Source organism: Lycorma delicatula, chromosome 5 (assembly GCF_047948215.1).
Source record: "Lycorma delicatula isolate Av1 chromosome 5, ASM4794821v1, whole genome shotgun sequence".
Classification (NCBI taxonomy): Eukaryota; Metazoa; Arthropoda; class Insecta; order Hemiptera; family Fulgoridae; genus Lycorma; species Lycorma delicatula.
Genome location: NC_134459.1, coordinates 127654821 through 127677782, shown reverse-complemented (window position 1 = coordinate 127677782; position 22962 = coordinate 127654821). Strand labels below are relative to the sequence as shown.

At 29.8% G+C, this 22962-nt stretch overlaps 1 protein-coding gene and 1 long non-coding RNA gene across 6 annotated transcripts in view; one reads left to right on the top strand and one right to left on the bottom strand.

The window, feature by feature from the left end:
* The window catches only part of LOC142325371 (uncharacterized), a 43396-nt gene that overhangs the window by 16269 nt on the left and 4165 nt on the right, over positions 1 to 22962 (top strand). Inside the window, exon 1 of one of the 5 annotated variants that reach the window (XM_075367064.1) lies at positions 10130 to 10315. The exons of 2 other annotated variants lie outside the window; for them this stretch is intronic. In XM_075367064.1, coding sequence (XP_075223179.1) covers positions 10235 to 10315 — 81 coding nt within the window. In that variant the 5' untranslated portion in view covers positions 10130 to 10234. Of the gene's footprint in view, positions 1 to 10129; positions 10316 to 11286; positions 11419 to 11970; positions 12290 to 22962 lie in introns of those variants that run through there. 2 more of the 5 variants (XM_075367068.1, XM_075367065.1) reach the window with 2 other exon arrangements.
* On the bottom strand, positions 184 to 21940 carry LOC142325373 (uncharacterized). Its single transcript, XR_012756520.1, has 3 exons — positions 21766 to 21940; positions 13581 to 13766; positions 184 to 354 (listed from the first exon to the last, which is right to left on the bottom strand). It is a non-coding gene; the product is annotated as an uncharacterized LOC142325373 (long non-coding RNA).

The following is a 22962-nucleotide window of genomic DNA, read 5'->3' as shown; positions in this document are numbered from 1 at the left end:
TCTCCTTTTTTTTAATTTAAATATATTGATTTATTAATAATTATTAATCTCTCACTGTAAAAAAATTCTTTACGATGAATAAATAATTTAATAACAAAAAATAAATTTATGAAAAAATATCAGAAATTTTTAATGAAATAAAATGTTATCTATTTATCATTTAAAGAAAATGTGTATGTAATTAATAGGCGTACAAGGAAGTCACACGGTGTCCACATCATATTTTTTTCCAAATTAAAATACAGTACTTAATAGTTGATCCATTTATTAAATACCCAGAGTAGATCCATTCAGTCACAAATGACATTTAGGCATATTTTTTGAATGATTATTCCTTGATTAATGCAACCCAACCTGTAAAACCAGACAAAATATAAATGTGTAGATAAATAAATCTTTTATTCTGATTAGTATCATAATTCACATCTTTATGGGACAGAGCATAAATATAAAAACAAATTATAACAAAAAATATATATGACTAAAGTCTCTAATTAATACAAATACATGAAGCAATGTTAAGATAAATACATTAAACATAAAGAATTACAATAAAATCATCACTGTCTATAAAAAAGGATGGTGCGTCGATTTTTTTGTTTGTTGTATGTGTACACGTTTTTATTTTAGCTGCTATTGGCGCCGAGCGGACCAATGGTGGTGCGCCGGACGGCTGCGCGCAGCACACGAACAATTCATTCGTTCAAACGATTTATACTTCTTGATACGAACGATTTATCTAAAATTCTATCTGTGTTTTGAGAATAAAGAGAGAAAACATTGGAATTAGAGCTGTGTTAAAAATCACAACTGAAGAAACAACTAAAAATATTCAGAATTTTGAAGCTTTTCGTTGTAAAAGTTTTTGTTGTTGTTAGTACGCTAAATTCATTAACGTTATTTAGCTACAATGGGAAAAACATTTAACGAAATTCTGTGTAATGAAAAGTAAACCAAATAATATTTTCGTGGCGGGCGAAAAATTCTTTTAACTTTAAAAGAATTTTTCTTTTATTACTCTTTCAATGAGTTTTTAAATAAATAATAGGACTACTAATTATAAAAAAAACTGAATTTTCTGCATCTTCATTCAACGTTACCAATATGTGCTCAAATTATTTTCATTAACACTGTCGAAATTGTTGGTTTCTTTTTGAACTTATTTTCTTTATTTACTAATTCTGGATTCTATAACTACTTTGATCAATATTTTACCAATTTTCCCTTGATCTGTCCAAGCAATTGTTAGCATAGTTTCTTTTTTTAATCGGGGAGTAGCATACCGAGACATTTTAGTATGTAGTGTATTATGATTTATCGATTTGAATTAGTTTTATTTATTTATTGAAAATCTTTCATTCACTACAATATACTTTTAAAATTTATTTTAAAAACAACAATTTCTGTATAATAATAAATAATCGAATCTAATTAAAGCAAAAATCGTTTGTGATAAACATGTACAATAGTTTGATAATGAGTTCATGACACCGATAACAAAAAAATGTTTGCACATTACTAGCGTCTTTAATGGAAATGCTATTACTAATGAAATCATTCATTTAACACTAAGATTAAGCCGTAAAAAATTACATTCATTTCTATTCAGCATCTGTTTCAGCTTATTAACTATACTTATTTTATCATTAATAATTCTTAATATTATTATAGTTAATAAATTATTTTACGACTTATTAATTTCGATAAGCCGCCGACTCTTTACGGTTATAGGTATAAATGAATTCATCTGGGCTCAAATTAGTTACCAAAAATTCAATTCGTGCCTAAAATAAAAAAAACTAAACGGATTATAGAGTCCAGTTTCTAAATGGTATAGATAAATTATAATAAATTGTGAAGAAGAAATGGGATTTATTCTGACCACTGTACTAATCTGTAAAGCAAATGCAAAAGGTGGTGACTAACACAACTCTACGATTTCAGAAAATTCCTTAAAATGGGCTGAAGCAAAATTTGTTATAATCTTCCCAAAAATTCTGTAATAATTATAGAAAACCCATCATATCACAATACATTAAAATAACATTACCTATATACAATTCAAGAAAACAATAAATGAGAGTTTGGTTACAACACTCTCTGGTCTTGGTACCAAGACCACCGTAACGGACCTGGGTAACGGATATCTTCCAATTAAGAAAGTATGAGAAAATAACAATGAAAGGAATCCAGAAGGGATCCTTTTTAACAGACTAACAGGTCCGTTTAACAATCTTTCTTTGTAATACTATCAATAGCACATCTCTAACAGCTGTTGTTCGATGAGGAGTTAGCGGACCAGAGTAGGAATTCAGGGGAAAATGTAAGGGCGCGGACGATAATTCTCACATTTCAACAGTTAAGGAATGTGGCCGGTTCTGCAGATCAAGAGGATATAAATACAATAGAAGTTGTTCCGAGAAAGGGATAATCATTCATAGATTGTTAGAGTAGTTCTGTTTTAAACAGGAAAGGTATTTGCAGTAAATGAACTTTACACTTGTCTTATCTCGTAGTTAATACAATACTAGTTGTGAAAGGTGTTAATATTAGCGGTCATTATGGTGTCTCATCAATGGGAGTGAATTCTGGTTTTTATGACTTAACTACATTTAAACAGATCCTACCTTTGTTGGAAATTCTATTTTGTATGTAATTTATTAATTATTATTATTATTGACGTTTATTATTATTATTGTTGTAGTTATTATTATTTCTATTATTATTGATTTGCCTTATTCTCTATACTCTTAAATTAAAAAAATCGTATTTATATAAACGTTATTAATTGTTAGTCTCTCAGTATCCTGATCAAGCCGCGAACACGCGACACTATTCTCGTCTTCTATGCTAAAATCTCATCTGTACTATTTAATTAAGAAAACAAAGAAAAATATAACTTTTATTTGTTTGATGAACTCGCAAAGAGAAACGTACATGAAGTGATATGATTATCCCCACACCACCCAGTCTTAAGCCTTATTACAATGATGTGGTCTGAAGTAAAAGGTTATGTTGGCAACCACAATTTCACTTTTGGGATTGACAATATTGAACAGACATGAGAAAATAAATTTGCTGAAATGGACGCATAGCATTGCAAGCCTAATGTGAATAAGTGAAGAAAGTAAATTAATACATTAGTCAGGAGTACATAATTGATAACACAAGGAATCTTTTGTAATTTCTTTAAAAGATGATAAAGTGAAAGCGACGACAAGAGAAATTCAGAATTTAGCGACTTGGATGATGACGTTTTACCGTTGTATAAATAAAAAAATAAAAATAGATTCGAAATGATTTTGTTTATTTTTATAAAACGCATAGTGTTTCATTTTTTTTAGCCTATTATGAGCTCAGTTAATTAAATTTATTGTGATTCATAAATGGATCGGCAAAATATCTAATTAAAAATAAAAAAATAAGACTTCTGATGAGATAACTTAAGATTTGCCGTATTATTCTTTTACAACATTTTTCTATGATAAAGTAATAAATATGTGCAATTACAATTGTAGTATCGAGTGCATTATGAATCGTTTAATCTTGAATTGTTGAAATCTAATTAATTAAATTAAAAGAAAATACTACTTTACTCATAATATTACTATATGCATTTATTTAATACTGCTGCATCAATTTATTCTACTATAGATTAACAAAATCACAATAAAAATGTATAGTACAAGAAAAAATTAGAAAACTATATAGTATGCTAAAAGGATAGCTAAAAGGATAACAAAATGTCAGCTGAAGCAGGTTATGTTGACTCACTATACTGTATTCAATTAGTTTATAAAGTGAGTGAGTTAGCTTATTAACCACACATCTCAGGAATTGTCGACCTGAGACTGTACAATACTACACTTCATTTACTTTTATACATATCATCCTCATTCACTCTCTGAAATAATAGCTTAGGGTGATTTCGGAGGCTGATCAGAAAAAGAAAGCTTTGCCGTTTAAAAAAAAATCAAATCCAGTAAACCTTGAGTCTCGTTGGTAATAACAAGATATAAAGAAACATGTCAAGTATTCAGAACTGAGCTTGAGTATAACTATGTGGAATGCATGAAAATGTATTATTATTTTTACTTGTACGAAGTAAAGTATTGTAATCGTGAAAAATTTCGGTTTTCAGATTTCAACTGAAATATTCATTTTGACCATCCCTGAATCCATTTTGACTAGTTTCGGCGTGACGTCTGTACGTACGTATGTGCGTATGTATCTCGCATAACTCAAAAACTATTAGCCATAATATGTTGAAAGTTTGGATTTAGAACTGTTGTAACATCTAGTTGTGCACCTCCCCTTTTAATTGCAATCGACTGAATCAAAAGTGTCCAAAAAAGCCCAAAATTCAAAATATTTGGATTTTTTCAACGATGTATCATAATAAGTGATACTTATTTTCATTGGTTCCAGAATTATAGCCAAATAAAATTTTAATAATGAAATATTTAGATTTTACAAGGGAAAGTCACATCGGTTCGAATCCGACTTCATCTCCTTTTTTTTGTAATTTTTTTTACACAATTGTGTAAAACTGTGTAATTGTTTACTCTATTAATGAATTGGAGGGGACTCACTTTCAAATGAAATAGGTTTAAATGGAGTGCAGCAAAAAATTTGTGTGTATGATTTAATAGGCGTACAAGGAAGTCATGTAATGTCCACATAAGATTTTTTTACATAAATTTTTTTTATAATTTTGTTGAAGTTTTACGTGAGAATTCTTTGTATAAAATAATCACTTCAGACTATTTATCATTAATGATAAATTACTTCAATTTCAAAAGATGAAGATATACCAATGACGTACAGGCTCTGTGGAACTGCAGAATCCCCTATTTCCACTTTATATTACCGATAACATTTAATAAAAGTCATTTTTTCTTTATACTTGTGCAATATATAATCATTAAGCTTAATGTCAGTAGCCATCCCCCAATTTATAAAAAATTGTATGGAACTGTGAAGATCACAGTTCCAGCGGCGTGGTGTTTGTCTGTTGTGCGCATGCGCACATAGGAAGCTGCACACTAGGCTGCGAGGAGAGAGAACACTGTCGCTCCCACAGTGCCGATCCTGGCGTGCTGTGGAAGGTAATTTTTTTTACTCCGCGTGTGTATGGAACGTTCCTTGTTCGTTCGCTTTACTACTTTAGTCAGTGGAAGGAATATGGAAGAGGCTTAGTTGTTTATTCAGTAGCGATCAGATGGCGGAAAGCAACGGCTCCTTTATTGCCAAATCTGTCCAAAAACACGTTGGAAGGGTGATAGAGAAGGTAATTAGTAAAAACTAATTATATATTTGTGCATAGAAATTTAAATTAAGCACCATTGGACTGTAGTGTTTTTAAGGGGACATTTTATTAAGCTATTATCTAATAATACTAAAAAATATTATCTGTATTGACATTTTATTATTTATTCAATTAAACCGATTACGGTTTTTGAGCATTTGATTCATTTTTTTCGGTTCTTTTATTTTACAGAAAACTTTAACCACGGCCTTGAAAAGACCCAGAAAAAACTTTTCTGGAACAACACCCCACTAATTTTAGCGACGAGCCGCCACTGAGACATACAAATGGAAAATACATTGAAATCATTTACCTGATCGCTAGATCTTGTGTGATCTGAGTAACTTCCTCTAAAAAATTTAAAAAATCAAAATTAAAAAATCCTCAAAGATTAAAATCATTAAAAAAGTAGATTCTTTTCGTCACGAGTATAGCTTGACGTTATATACATATAACTGGTCGAACCTGCTCTTTTTTTAAGTCGATTAAAAAGATCTTAATGATGATTATTTAGCCTATCAGTGATTTTGCACATCCGTTGTAGATGTAAAACATATATCCCAAAAATACGAATGACTAATGAAAGAAGAAAAAAGCAAAATCCTGAAAGCCACCCAACGTGTCACAAAGAAAGTTTACAGCTTAATCAAGAGGGTAATTCTAAATTAGCGCACAAAAATTGCCTATCTCCGAGGAATTACCGCCATGTTACTCTATCTGAACGAAAAGTGATTCTTGGGTTTTTATTTCGTTCACTAACGAATAGAGTAACAGTTTAAGTTCGTCCAACAATAACTTAATTAAATAAGTTATTGTTGGACGAACTTAAAATAAAGAGGAGCATGTTTTAATCTATGGACATTGAAAACCCTGTTTTTATTATCTAAATTTTCTGATTAACAGACCTTGAATAACTAATTTTTAGAATTATTTATTCAAGGTCTTAAGGTTATTCAAGGAGCATATATAAACATAACAGGGTAATCCTTTATAATTTGAATATTGTCTCTTCATAACAACCACTTACAGCTGTCAATTGCTGAAATAAAAATTATAATTATTTTTGAGCTGGCCCAAACAGTACCAGATAACTTAAATGCAATAGGTACTTAAAAAAAAATTTTCTACAGTTTATTAATACGTGAAGTAGATAATTTTATTATAATCTCATTAACACCTTTTAATCAGTTCAACTATTAGAACATTTTACATTAAAATAAAGATTTAGTTCCGACTATTTTTTTTCATAACTTACAAACATTATTAGATCATATAAATATAAAAATATCAGAAAATAGTACTCCTTATTACAAAAGCAAAAACTGTTGCGAAATTAAAATAATACTTCTAATTTGCCATAGTTATAGACACGACATTCATAGAAAATTACATAATAGAATACTATTATAATATTTTTCTATAATATTAAATTAATTGAGGAGCAATAGTTGAGGAAAAAATATGTAATAATAACAGTATTTAATTTGAAAATGTTTCCTCAACATCGAAATGAGTATATATATATATGAGTTTGAGAATATGTGAGTGTGTCTGTAACAAAATAAGTATTGATTTCCAGAAAAATTTAATCTTTAATTTAAAACAATTTCCAATAAGTTTTATTTATCATTTTACCAGTTTTTACTTCAAACCCATTGGATTAAAAACATTAAAAAAAGAAGTAAATTCAGAATAGGCCTGAATCATATGGGGGTTGAAATTCTGTGAAATTCAAGTGCAAAATTAGAAAAATATATAAATTTAAAGCTAAATGGTTAATAAAACGAGATGTATAATTTAACTAAGTTTCAAAATGCAACACTTAATTATAATAAAAAAAACAACATGATGCCATGACAGATGTTATTAATTTTCTCGGCAATATAACTTTTCTATTACTATCCTTCCTTTTTTCTGTTTAGCCTCCGGTAATTACCTTTCAGATAATACTTCAGAGAATGAATGAGGATGAGTGTACGAGTGTAAATGAAGTGTAGTCTTGTACCGACCATTCCTGAAGTGTAGTAGTCTCGACCATTCCTGAGATGTGTGGTTAATTGAAACCCAACCACCAAAGAATATCGGTATCTACCATCTACTATTCAAATCCGTGTAAAAATAACTGACTTTACTAGGACTGAACGCTGGAACTCTCAACTTCCAAATCAGCTGATTTGGGAAGACGCGCTCACCACTAGACCAAGCCGGTGGGTGAATTTTCTACTACTAAACTAACCTAACGTATCATTAACATAACATTTTTACTTTCCTGGCATAATATCTGTAGAGGTACGATGCAAGAAGGAGAATATATTAGACCTAAAATGGATTATGGGATTTTGCATTTCTCGACGTTTCATAACCCAGGGACCCCAAAAAACAAAAAATGTGGGGATGTACGTGCGTGTGTTGGCGTGTTTGAAGTTTAATAAATTTTGACTGGATAAACCGATTTTGATTAAATTTGGTTCAGAGACTCGTGTATATGAGGCAAATTATTGATAAGTCTGGGATCAATATTTCCAGGAGGTGAGGTAAATAGTTTCTTTGGGATCAATTTTCTCAAAATTTTTCAAACTTAACCCCATTTTATATTAAGCCCAGTACACGCGCATATCTTATCTTACCATTTGAAAATAATTTGCCTTCAGTTCTTCCCCTTCCTCAGAAATCGAAAAAAGCTAACTTTTTATTTATTGCGTATATTTAACAGGATATTCTGAATTATCGATTAAAATATCAATTTTTTGAATTTGTTCATGTCATTACTTTTTCAATATGTAAGAATAAATAACCAATGACAGGAAAGTAAAACAACTTTGTTGTCAGCATTTTTCAAATAAAATCTTTCTTCTGATTTTGTTCACCGTTTGATTCATTACATCTCATTATAATATGTGCTCCCAAAAATAAAATTGTGAATCACATAAAAACGAAGTAAAATCATGCTCACTAATAAAAATTGAATCTTTTGTAAACGTTACTCGATTTTAAAGAATTAATTTGAAAATTACTTTTTTGTCCCCGTTGGAAAATCTTAGGCTTTTTATTCTATTTGAGTGGAGAGCATGCCTAAATAACCTGAATAAGTTTACGCACTGCCTCTTGATTCATCGAATTTTTAAACTTGTAGTACTATTTACAAATTAATTATGACTATTCTTTTCAGTGGGCTCAACAAAATGGAAGGAGTTCAAAAGAGAAATATATACAGTAATTTCATCCACAATTTAGGTTACAAAAAAAAAAAAAATGTTAATGAATACAAAGCTAAAACAAATTTTTACACCGTTTTAAGCGTAGAAAATTACTTTTTACCTAACCTTATTTAAGATCCTAACAAATTAAGTGGATGTCATAATGTATTCATCAGGAAAAGGAACTTTAAAAAATTTTAAAGTAATGTTGACAGTCAGAAGAATACCGATTGAATAAAAAAAAGAAATATGGCATTTGTTCCATATGTCATGTTCACAATGAGTAAATGAAATGAACAGATAGATTAATGGGCAAGGAAATGTTAAAGAAGAAATCTTGAAAAAGGAAAAACCTTGATAAAGAAGATGTAGACCCTTTCCGTTTGGTCCGAACGGAAAGAGAAAATAAAAGAAAAGAAGAAGAAGAAAAGTAGGACTGAAACGCTAAAAGAAAGAGGAAATAATATACAAATTATGAAAGATGCTCTCAGGATCGAAAGAAAAAACGGAGTACTCTAAGTCTCAAGCACGTTAAGATGAATCTAATGACTTCCATTATCTTCGAAATATGGAGAGAAAATTAACAGCTTTTTACAGAAGATATAATTAATAACCGATACTTAAAAAGCTTTCTGCTACTTTACAGTTAAGAGATTACGTATTATTATTGAGGTGAAAATGCACAAAAACCATAAATAAATAAAATAAGTGCATAAATTCTCTCCTACAGGTTATCAGAACAATTCATTCATTCATCTAACAAATAAAAGACTAAGTAAGCATAAAAAATAAAAATAAAGGTTTATAGCATATAAAGCAACCTGCTCTACTACGGTTTAAAAGAAAAATTAAATAAGTAATAAGAAAAAATTTCACCTTACAATAATTAAAAATGACCAAATCTACAACATAATTATTATATCACACGCAGGTTATTTTATTTTTTCATTATCTCCAGATCAAACATTTAAAAAAAAACCTTAAAACCATTTTGTACAGAATATATCCCTCAATTCAATACATAGGTTTTTTACAACTAAATAATGCGAACATTACTGGAAACAAAAAACATACAAGCCGTTTTAAGTGTAACCTTTACGCCCGCAGTAAAAAATGATCTGCAAATTTTATTCCCATATTGTATTACTTCCTTCAAGAGAAAAATCGTTCCGAAAATTTGTAAAAATTAATCCAACTCTTAAAATTGAAAATGGATAATTTTTCACGTAGATAATAAATATATAGATAGACAAGTTGTTCAGATTTTTACTTAACAAACTCGCACGCATGTACATTTAATACATACATATACATTTGTTTCTAGATAAATAAACATTCCACATTTAATTGTATTACACAATAAATCGAACAGGACCAAACTATTTTACTTATTATAAGGAAAAAAAATGCTGAATAGTTTTACATTTGGAAACGTTTACAAATTGTATTATTTTTACTAATAGTAACATCAAATATGCTGTGTCGCAGCTTATATTAGCTTCAATAATGATTCCAGTTTGTCATCTCAGTCACGTCATACTATAAGACTAGTTGTTAGTTATACATCGTTATATCTACAGTACATGTAGTAGTTATTTACTGTAGTAGTAAATGCAAATATCGGTAGGATTGAAGTTTTCATCACGATTTTTTTGTTTAAATATAAATACAGTTAATCATTATATCATTAAAAGGTTTCTCGCGTAATGTAATAAATTTTTTTACATTTATGAATGTGGTGCTAAAAAAATGCGAACATTTCCAAGCTAACCGCCTGACATATTTTGCAGCGAATAAAAAAATTTATAAGGTGAGAGAACTATCAAGTAATTCATTGTGAGCATTTTTAATATTGTATTATAATGAATAATAAGCATGATTAGTAATGCATTAAACTGGCACAAATCAGACTCATTAAGTGCTGTAACATTTAGCATTTTTTTAAAGATATAAATATTACAGCTGGATAGGTAGTAATTTGTATATATTTTTTAATCGTTTAAGAAAAGGTTACGCTTATCATCTTTTCAGAGTACGTAACTTAATCTGTGAAGTAGGGTTATCTGATAATCTACTAGGCTTACAGACCTTCGAAGGTATATAGATAAGTATATAATACTACTTTTTTTTATCTTTAGAATTAATCTTAGAAAAATTTAACTTATGACTGATTTATTAGATTTTTAATTCTATCTTTAATGTTAATTATGAAAACTGATTCGATAAAATCCGATGAAACTTGTAATGGATACGTTAAAATTTATTTAAATTTAGATTTATTAAGAGCTTACTTACCTAACTCATCGAAAAAATACTTTTTTTAAATTCAGATGTTATGAAAGAGTTTTTAAAGTTGAAACACGAAGCTGTCACAGCATATGATAATATTATTACTCGTGTAACGTGTCAGTTCATTGATAAATTGTCAAAAGCAGAATTCGTTGTTATTTTACGTATGAATAAAAAGTGATAATTTCGCATAGAAATTTAGCAGGTACGTACGGGAACGTATTAATTAAAATTAAATTCATAATCCGGAACTTTCGGCTTCACTTGAGCAAAGTGACCTGATCTCAAGATTTCAGGACCACGGTCAGTCTATGAATCTCAGCCGTAAACAAAAATTCAGGTCCTGTTGGAGAATTCCTATAAAGAATTACGAATTCTTAGAAACAATTTAACAACTATTTTACGTTTAATACTTTTTGTTTGTACGCGAGAGTAATTTATTATGTGTGTATTACGTGGAGGGACAGGCTAGTTTGCTTACATTACTGACTGCTAATAAGTTGGGTGTACCGACTTCCACTCAGTTGAGGACAGGCAGAAGACAGCTTACAGCAACGGCTGATTCTTTCTCTACATACACGCACAATAACGATACAAAGCGAGGTTTTACAGTAACAAAACAAGGTAAGCATTGTATCAACTCAACCATATTCTTACATACCATATGAGATTTAATTTGAACAGTATAGAAATTCCGATTTATTATCTTTACGTTTATCAGCCACAAACAACTGTTTTACTGGATCCAGCAGTGGTTTATCAATTATAAATTAATTATTTTTTAAGAAAAGGGAACTAAATAAAATCAATGAAATAGAACCCGGGTTTAATTCTGTGTTATCTATCACATATTTTTAGTCTGAAGATTTAATCGAATCAATCAGATCGAGTATAATACAATTACGTGTAACGCAGTTTAAGATTTTATGAATAAATTTTACATAATACTGCCAGGAATAATCGCATTATTATTTATAGGAAAGACTAAACATTTTTCCAAGGTTTATACTATATTAAACCGTTAAACAATGTTTAAAATAAATATAATGTGTTTGATTAGTGAAGGATTAAAAAAACCAGGTCAAAGGCCGCCTGGCGTTTATGATTTGCGTAGCCTCTACGGTGGATAATGCAACTAACAGTTGAAGAGTGGTATCCTAGCCGCTCACCGAGTGTATTGTGTAAGCAGCGTCACCGCACCGATAATAACTACGCAAAGTGAAAGCTCCGTCTCTTCAACATTTGTACTTGAATCAAGTAACAAACCGGTCCGTTTATTTTTATACTAGCATTATTATTGTTAGTGAACTAGTGGCTGGACAAGCGAGCGAACGACCGAGAGCTTTTTTCTACGGTATCCGGTTGGAATGTTTGATTATCTTACCCTAGCGGTTGTATTTTAAGAAAGAGCAAGCTTTTTAATTGTTATCAGTTCTGTTGAAGCCACAACAATACTTCCATGCCCGTTGACGCTAACCCTGCCTGCTGCGATCGTGTATGTTTAATTTAATGATTTATCAATTAATTACGTTTAGTTGTAACTGTAAATATGAGTGTTAAAACGTACTAAGTAATTTTTTTTAAATTGATTATTTTGTTCAGACATAAAATTTAATAAGTTTTAAAGATTATATTTTACGTAACTTTTTCTATACATTAAAAAATAAATAATTATTTCATTATATTTATGACTGTAATTAAAAGCAGCATATTTTTTTTAATGTATAAATAAATTTATAGCATTTTAAGAAATTCCTCGTAATAGATTAATTCAGTAACTACATTTTTTCTCGAAATAAAAATTTACTTTAAAAGAAAATTTAACGTAATCAACATATGACTAATTCGGCATAAAAAAAACTAAACGAAAACAGTCAGAATTAGCTTTCCCGCTAATTTTTCTTACTATTAATATTATTAACGAATTCAACGTATCTTCAATGAAAAATATACCTTTGCTAGTCCGAGTATTTAGCATGACAATTTGAATAAGTATTTACGTTTTTACCATTTACTAAAGTTAGTTTGTAACTTGAAAATAATAACTTTTATTGCGATTGTTTATTTATTTTAGCTATTAAATCTCGGGCCTGTGTTTTAATAACGGGAATGAGAAGAATCAGATGACTGGTGAACAAAATTTCAGATGTCAGGAATTGCACAATTCTACTGAAAGTAAATGTAGAATATTTTATCTTTATTTTTTGTTTTCCAGATTTTTACAAGTATAAAAAAAATAAATAAATGAGTTCACCTTGCCTACAAAATAAAGTTAAAATCTCAATTTTTAATTACAATAACCTTTTTGCTTCCCTAAAAATAAAAAGTTTCATGGCGAACTCTTTTGCCTTTTTCAGTGGCAAAAGAGTTATACAGGAAATAGTAACGTAACTAATTTTTAGAGAAAAAAGCTGAAAAAATTTATAATTATGGTGTTTATTATTTTTTTCTTTTGGTGGGAAGCTGTATTTCGTAATCCCGAAAACTTAATTTTACTCTTTTACCAAAATACATAAGTAATTTTCGGAAGATTAGTTTGAAATTACATTCTAATTGATTAGATAAGATAGACTAATTTCCCAGTAGTTGCCAATAACTATAAGGTGAGATTATACAACTGGCTGAAGTAGGATTTGATTGGTAACAAAAAATATTAAGTTTCATGAAACGTAAACAATGCAGGTTTTTTACTATTACAATATTTTTTTTATTTCATAAGAAAAAATGAATGTAAAATGTTTTGTTAAGAAAAAAAGATTATATTTAAATAAAATAATAATATATACATATTTCTCCAACCAGTTTTCCTGTTACTGCTGGGTCTGAGTGTGTGTACAGGCAAGTGCAATTGCTGCTTCTGGCTTGCCAGGCCTGTTGTAGCTGCAATGTAAGCGTAAATGTACCGGTAAACATGTAGTCTGGAACATATTCCGGTCGACCACTCCTGAGACGTGTCGTTAACTGAAAGTCAACTAAATAACGATACGATTTATTTTTCATGAAGTAAATAGTGTTTTAATTATTTCTAAGATACAAACGTTTTATTCACATAAATTCAAATAATGCATTTCCAATTTAATCCTATAATATTATCAACAGATATTACTAACAAATTAAAGAGAGATTATTTATAACAATTTAAAAATAAATTAGTTAAATATATTTAATGGCATTTTTGTAGAATACTTGATCGTAGATTCATATAAACCTCAATCCCATCACCTGACATATCCGCCAAACCAATGAATCTAAATCTTGAAAAAAGGACGTTATGTTCTTTTGTTGTAAGGATCTACGAAGAAATATTTTTCAAAATTTTCTAATGAGATCTTAAACTAGGATTTCTTTTAACTAAAAAAAAAAATACCGTAATAATGAACTTATTTCCAGTTACAGTATGAGTTTAAACATGGGTTTTGTTTTCATTAGGAATTTACAGAGTGCAATCTTTGTCTGAAAGAGAGTATACGTAAAGCAGATTAGAATCGGTTAGTTGTATTATATCTTCAAAAAAAATCTTTCTACTACACAAAATGCTTGGCAAAATATTATTAAAAAAAAAGTTGAAGTAAAACCTGTATATCTATAAAGTGTAACATTAATAGGTTTAATGAGTTTGAAGAAACTCATGTTCATTAGAATAAATTATTCTGAGAATAAGTAAGATTTTTGTTTCTGGTATACATGTTTTGAATCTGCTAACGCAATAGTAAGTTATTGGGGGTTTCTCACCAACCCCAGTATGCTTTATATTATTAACAAAACTAATGCCATTTTTATAAATCACTTGTGTTTCTTGTGTTTTCACCTAAGTATATATATATATTCGTATGTTTTAATAACCAAATCGCTTGAAGTACTAATGCTTTATTTACGAAAAAATTGCTCATAGATTACTTTGATATTATTTTAATTTATTACAACTTCTAATAAAGATAATATTAAAATAACGCAGGTATTTTAATTTAACTAAAAATGTAAATTTTTAGCTTAAGATTACTACCACCAAATATCGCAAGATGTTTATTAAAATAAGGTGTAGTTATATTTATAAATGAAAATCGTTTAATAGTCCTATTCGTCATAATACGAAACGGTTGCTCGATTATATAACGCTCCAGTAACAAGTAGAAAGTAGAATAAGTTACCGTGTAAATAAATTATGTTGTAATTTCAGTATATACAAAGTGAAAGAGATTAAGCCTATCTGTGGAATGTTACAAAATTTATTATTCATTCCGTATAAGTATTTTTAATGAGTATACTCACTTATATAATATATTTTTCATAGAAAATGAGACATTTTAATAGGTTAGACAAAAAAAGAACAGTGTAACAGTGTTCATGGCAGATCTAGAAAAGAGCACTCATATACTTGTATGTATTTTAAAACCATCATAATGAATTTATAGCGAGGTCATGGGGCAACAAGGTAATCAGGATTAATATGTTTAACAAAATTTGGCTATTAATAAAGTAAAAGCTACATTAGATGATGAGAGAACTATTTTATGATACATATCTTGAAAAAAACAAAAACTATTTACAACGTATATGAATCCTCTCATTGCAAGGAAAATCACACAACGAAGAAATGTTTTTGTAAATAAAGATAAAACTAAATATTGTTTTGACTTTTTTATTAGGAAATCCTAATTCTTACAATTATAAAGGCAGCAATGACATGGCTGACTGAATAACTAGTAAAAATTGAGTTCCGTAGATTAGTAAAGTAGCTAATTATGTAATAATATTTATAATAGTAAAACAGAAAAATCTGAATTTTTTTCAGATTTTAGGGCTGATGGATGTAAAATATAGAGAATGTAGATAGATACTCGTGTGTGTATATATATATATATATATATATATATATATATATATATATATATATACACGTATATATATATATATATATATATACGTAATTTTGATAAGTTACATATTTGTAATGTGAATGATAAATTTAAATTTTATTTGACTTCATAATAAAAACTTACAGAAAATAAAATTTAAAAAAATTACATACTGCTCGTACATTTGCATAATTTCTACTGAATATTAACTTTTAAAATCGAAAGATTTTTTCGGTATGTGCGGAAAAATTATAGTTACTAGCATGATAATTTTATTTTTTTTATACTGAACGTTTTGGTTAAAACTTTTTCCAGAATGACCGAGTGTCTTCATATGGATTCCTCGAAAATCTAAAAAAAATTTGTTGTTCTTTTAGTTAAATTTTTTTGTAGTTACGCACTCCGACTTACGAATTTTTGAGTGAACATTACCGTAGATAAATCAAGGCTAATAATGGATAAATAAGCCGATTTGAGAGCTCTGAATTTAAGTCTTAAGAGTTTTTAGGCACTGCAAATAGAAATCATAGTACTACCGGTACAATAACAAACAATTCACAATTTGTACAAGAGCAATTTTTTTAAACTTAATTACAGAATATAAAATTAGGCTGGAATAGGGCAACTGCAATCCTTTTCATAAAGACAGTGTGTCATTAGCAATAATCTAACTTGGATGTCACTGAAAAAGTTTAGAAAAAAATTGTACTTCATAAGTCTTCATTAAAAAAGACAAACTCTGCTCGTTTTCTCAAGCAACTATTAATTAATACTGACTGGTCGATCCCGATATACGGTTATCGATTTTTTAATACCTTTTAATTAAAAATATTTTCATAATAACCATATAACCTTTTTTTATGGTAAGTATTAATTGTACCTTATTTCCAGGGATTGATTTTAATAAGTTATTTTTCATAGGGTACAAATCAACTTTCACAAGGACTGTGTATGCACTCCATTTTGGTTGAAAGACATATTAGTGTACAGAATAAATAATTAGATCCAGAGTATTGTTAAATTATTGAAGGATATAGTTTGACAGTAAAAGTTAAGTAATTTTAAAGGAAGACAAGACATAGATTGTAATTATGTTGGAAAAAGAAAACTTGCCAGTACAGAATTTATTGATTATTTTTCATGAAAAGAGCTGATTTGTACTACTTTATTAGTATGTCCTTATCTGTAGATAATAATGTTGTTAAAAGTAAGTGTATGCAACTGATTTCATTAACATATAATTCTAACAGTAACATTGCAATCATAAGCACAGAAAGGTTAATATAAATGCTTAAATATAAGAATTTAAGTATGGAGTATACAAAATGAAACTGTTTTTAAAGGCCAAAAAACAACTGTAAGGAATCTGTTGTTTAATAAACTAGTTAAAATGTATTTTACTTTTTCAGAATTTGAAACAAAAGTTATTTAAAAAAATTACGAACAATTTTTTTTCATAACTGTCTGTCCTTATTTTACAAGCTACCAGGCAAAACTAAACCATCCATACCATCAAATTATTTTTTTTCTATTTGAAATACATATCTAGAAATAATAAATACATTTTGTTGATAAATTTAATTCATTTGCATTCATTATCTAAACTTTGATATTAACAAAATATTGTCGCGTATTCGCGGTTCGACTAGGATATTAGAGACTAACAACGTAAGAATTTCTTATTAATACAGTTTATTATTCTTAAAACTAATAATAATGCCCCGGACAAAGCCAACCCCATGTCCGTGCAATATACATCTACGCACACGTCCCAGACGGGCAACGACATGGTACTTCGGTTCCTTCACTTATGTCGGTCAACGGAGCAATGATCTTGTTCAGGAGTTTCCCTATGGAGTACGGGATTGGCGGTCTCGAGCTGGTTTCTCTATTTCGCTGTTTGCAGCGATGGCGGAAGGCATGACCGTGGTCTGGTTTTGCCGACGCTGGGCGGAGAACGAACGAGGAGTGTTCATCCCTCTTCTCGGTTGTGGAGCTGGGTTGAAGCTGAGCTGCTGTGAGCTTAGCTCTGCTGAAATCTTACGCCGCTCAGTGTGAGTCAGTCACTTCGGCCCTTGGCAGGGATTGTTCTCAGAGTAAAGTTATCGGAACCCTTACTGTCACGTGCGAGCCCTGGGATCTCGGTATCGTGGCTCAGACAGTACCTGACTCCTCGGCCCGGGTTAAATTTGTGGGAGGCGGCTGACTGTGAAACCCAGGCAGGATCTATGATTCAGGATACGCCCAATCGTCTCTCCGCCTACACCTTATGATATATTGACTGACGAGATTATAGGTTATGCAAGCATCTACAACTACATCTTTCGTCTAGGAGAACTTTTGTCTTCGTAAGCGAAGATAAGGAAGAGCGTAAGTTCAGTGAGACAGAGGAGAACATCCGAAATAAGTTTCGACCTAAGAGCTGTGGACCAATTCTAAAGTATTTGATGATAAAGAAAAAAGAAGGGGATTTTTCTAAAGTTAGTTCTTTTGTGGTTGCTAATGGGATCACGGAAGTTACAAAAGGACCTGTAAAAGAGACCAGGAAGACAGCTATGGGTTTGTTTGTGGAGACCGACAATGACCTGCTGTCATCCTTTTGAAAGCTACAAAGATAGGACTCATCGACATTGAATTTGTACCCCATGGTACACAAAATACCTTCAAGGGAGTTTTTGTGTGCAGAGGTCTTCTAAACTGCACAGAAGAAGAGACTGTTGAGGAAACAAGGAATTGCAGCATGTCAATGTTTGAACACCCGACGTAGCCAAAAAGTTGCAGCCTCTGCATCGCATGTTTTAACATTTATCATACCTAAGTGTCCTGAGAAAATTAAGACTGCCTTTCATAAACTGGATGTTCGTCCTTTCATCCTGACTCCAGTGGGTGTTTCGAATGTCAGAAATTTGGACATACTGCAGCGAGATGTGCTAGGAAACAGATCTGTGCTTGTGGTGATCCATTACATCTAGATGACTCCTGCAAGGATCCGCTGGTTTGTGGTAACTGACATGGACATCATTCTGCTAGATCGCAAAACTGTCCAATCTGTAAGGAGGAAGGAGCAATACAGGAAGTAAAGACCATTCAAAAGGTCAGCTACTTCGAAGCCAGAAAAATTGTGCTCAGCAGATCACCGAAGCTTACCGTCTTATGCTCAGAAGCTCCTTTTAAGCTATAGGATGTAATTTCTGAGCTGGCACCAACACTGGCAAGCATGGTCAAATGTATCATAAATCACAAATTGAAGAGTCAATCAATTAGAGAAAGTAATTCAAAGCTGATGGAGAAAGAAGCGGATGTCTCTACACAAAAAACTGTTACACAAACGAGGATGAACATTTGACCAGTCAAAAGGCAAAGGTAAGCAAAACCAAAATGAAGAAGACTGAAGCTAAAGTACAGATTGAAAAAATTCCCACTCAGGGACCTACAAAACCAGAAGTAAAGATTTTGGAAAAGGAAGATTTTGAAAAACAATAATGGAGCCTCTGAAAGCACAGAGACCTTTATACAAGAGGGTGAGCATTTCGGCCACCCCACAAGCTTAGAGGGAAGTGCATTAAGTCTTGACTCTCATGCACTGCTGACCGCACCATCTGAGCCAGTGACATCTAATGCTGGCAACAGGAGATCCTCCGTAATTTACTGTGGAATATTGGAAGACTCCATCTCCAACACCTCAGGTACTTTGGAATTTGACATCAAGGCCTAAAGGAGGGTAGAAAAAAACAGAAAAACAAAGGATGGCCTAAGGGGAAATCTAGGCAATAGAATTAATGATGAAGATAAGTTGTTTTAACTTTTGAAAAATCTTAATTAAATTAGTGTACTTAATTTCTTTTGTTTGACAGTGAATATATTTTCATATTGACAGCATTTTGTTAAAAATGGTTTGAGATTTTTTGAAGTGTTTAATGTTTTATTGAAGTATTAGTTTTAAATGATTTTAAAGTGGTAAGGGCCCTTTACACTCTTGTAATGTTGTGTTTCTTTTGTGTGTTTTTTTAATACCCCTTGACAGGTCTATTTCTGGATGATCTGTTATGACAAGAAAGTCTACTGACTACGTCGCTTATGTTTTTAACAGGGAGGGAAACGGAATTCTTCTTTTTTTCTTTTTGATATGGAAAGGGACTAATTACCATAGTAGTTGATGCCTCTAAAACTTAAAAAAAAGAATAAAAATATATTTAACATACACAATAGTAATTCACATAAAACGACAAAATTGATTTAATGATAAATTATAAATATGAAAATACAGTCCAATTTACTAAACATGTTATAATGACTGATAGAAACTAACATTAATTAACAATAAGGTAAAAATAAAAAAAATCTAAAGTTCACACAATTCACTTTCTGCAAATATTATTAGTTTTACTGTTTATGAAAGAACTACCCTATACTTTATGTATGAATAGAATACTGTCACTTTCACTAATGTTTACCAATAACTCAATGAAAAACTTATTGTATTTAGCCACTGTCCAAGACAGTGACGCACTCTTTGGTCTTTGTACTCGTAACACAAATGTCGGTCACCACAAACTTGTTGTTATTACTCTATTATCACAACTGTGCTGAACATGGCCTTGCAAAACTTACTAACTCTGCCCGCTGGTCCCTGGCAGTAATTATACCTCCTGGCCTCCAGTAGCTGACCCCTCCTTTTAATTGTAAAAGTGTAATAATTTTTATTGTCCATGCCCTTACGTTTTTCTATAAGTTGTTATTCAGATTCAGTAATCCTTCTGGTCAAACAGGAGCTTTGGTCTGTATTACAAAGAAGAGGTCCTTTGTCTGTATAACAAAGAGCAAATTATTTAATGCACCTTTTATTCTAAGTAAAGAATACCATTTAGTTCCTTCTAGATTCTTCTTTATTTTCTCCCTCTTTTTTCTTAATTGGAAGGTACCCATTACAATATTTATATTATTTGCTGATAAGTTTAATTCATTTTTGTTGATTTTCTATACTTTGGTATTTTAACATATTTCATCATCAGAGAATTTATAAGTTTTTTAACCATATTTCAGTTGATTAGTTTGATGTTATTCTCCATCCCTTTGTATTCAGTGCTAAACATTTAACATTAGCATATTTATTACAACCTTCAGCATCAGTTGTCAATTGTACAATCATCAGTACAATTGTCTTCCTGTACAGTTTTTACCTTCTACATGTCCCTCCATCATCTAATTTATTAATTAATTAGTTGTTTTAATACATGGTCCACCAACCTAATTTGTTTCTTTACAAGATTCTACTACAAATACCTATTTACCTACTACTCCTATTTGTCTTAAGATCTCTTTATTTCAAATTTTTTCAACCCACTTAATTTTCAACATCCTTCTCTAATGACACATTTCAAACCTCTTTATTTATTTACTCTCTGTGTTTTTCTATTATCTATATTTCACTATCACAAGGGGCTATACTTTATATAAATATTAAATTTCATTGATGTTTTTTGTATTTGATATAAATTTATTTTCTCAATGAAAACTTTCCTTGCTTGTTGATCTGCTTCTCTAAAGCTGATCTGTGTTTGATACCTGTATTACATTGTCCACTCTTTATTGATATTTTTTATTATGTGATTAAAACTTTTCATCCACAAACCAGTTCTACAACCACTATTGATTAGTTGCTTCATCGTTTCAACTGAACTGTAGTTGAAAATTATTAAGAAATTTTTAGGTGCTTAGCATATCTAAGTCTAAGAGTAGTTGGTAGAGGGAATTTTATTGAAGAGTTGTCAAAAATATGCCTGATCTTTAGATACTTAATATGTGAGAAACATTAAAAATATTTCTTAAATAAATGTAGAAACTAAACCCCTTGTGGTGATGTACTTCTTTTATTACATTTTTCTTTAGGTAGATCTTCTTCCTTGCACCATTAGTTCTGTATTGAAAAGCATACCTAAATTATAATATATTTATACATAATTATATATAATCATGCATACATATATTCAATTGATCATAAATAATTTATAAATAGATTTTTATGGGTTAATAGATGATTAATTAGTATAAGATATTAGGTGAGGTAATGTGAAGCAGAAGAAATAATATTAATGTTTGTTAAGTTTTTACTTACCAGAAATTAATTAAATAGGTTGTTGAGTATTATAAAAAGTGATGTTCATATAAGTAAATTCCTAAACAAGTATATATCAAATCATCACATTAACAGGAAGACAATGACAATCAGATAAAACAATATATATAATAGCATAAAGCAGAAGCGCACACATTTGTACAGAGAATGCAGGTTATTGTTTTACCCAAATGTAATTGCTACCATGTCGGTATGTGGATAAAAATAACAATTACTTCATTAAGTTGAAGGTCGGAGTACAGATATGAAATTACAGTAACAATCTTAAAATCACAATCATTAAGAGTTGAAAACAGTTAAAACACTGTCCTTATTAACTTAAGTTATGTTGATAAGAATTTCTAAAAAAAAAAGAGAAAACTATTACTAAAAAGGATTTTCATACTATTATTAACATTCAAATTGATAACGATCATTTTTATACATCAATATTAAACTAAGTTTGTTAAAATTAATTGGTAAATAAAATATATGTGGAATTAACAAGTGTGATAAGTTATTAACTGAAAAAATTTTCCTGTACACTTTAAAATTTAAAACTTTATATACTGTAACTATATAAATAAGAATAAACTTTTCCATAAATGAAATCTTAATTTCAAACTACCATAAAGTAAACAAAGAATAAAAGCAAGTCTCAGTATAAAACAAGTTTATTTGTAAAATTCAACTACACCTGCCTTCAGTTCAGTGATAGAAACAATCCTTATAAAAAAAATATTCTGAGTGTTCAGAAAAACTGCAGAATGCTATTTTTAAATATGACCAAATGATTAATATCCAGGAAATTGATGTTATTTCTTTTTACCTGTTTTGCAAACAAAACACACACATAAATAAAATAGGTTTAGAATTAACTTTATAAAACAAACTTTTATATAAAAATTTATTTCATATGAAAAAATGACTAACTACATGGTTCAGACCAGAAATATGAATTAATTAGCATCTGAATAATCTAAAATTAGACAACAGAAAAATCAAACAAATTTCAGTTAAATTCAAGAAATAAATAACCTAATGTAGGTTTCTATATATTACAATATTGTAATATAATTTAATTATAGAATAATACATTATTTTCTCTTATAAACAGTTGAAAGGGTCTAGGAAGATGTAAATTATAATAATTTAAAAAAATGAATTTTTCTTTAATTTCCAATATTGAAAGAACTG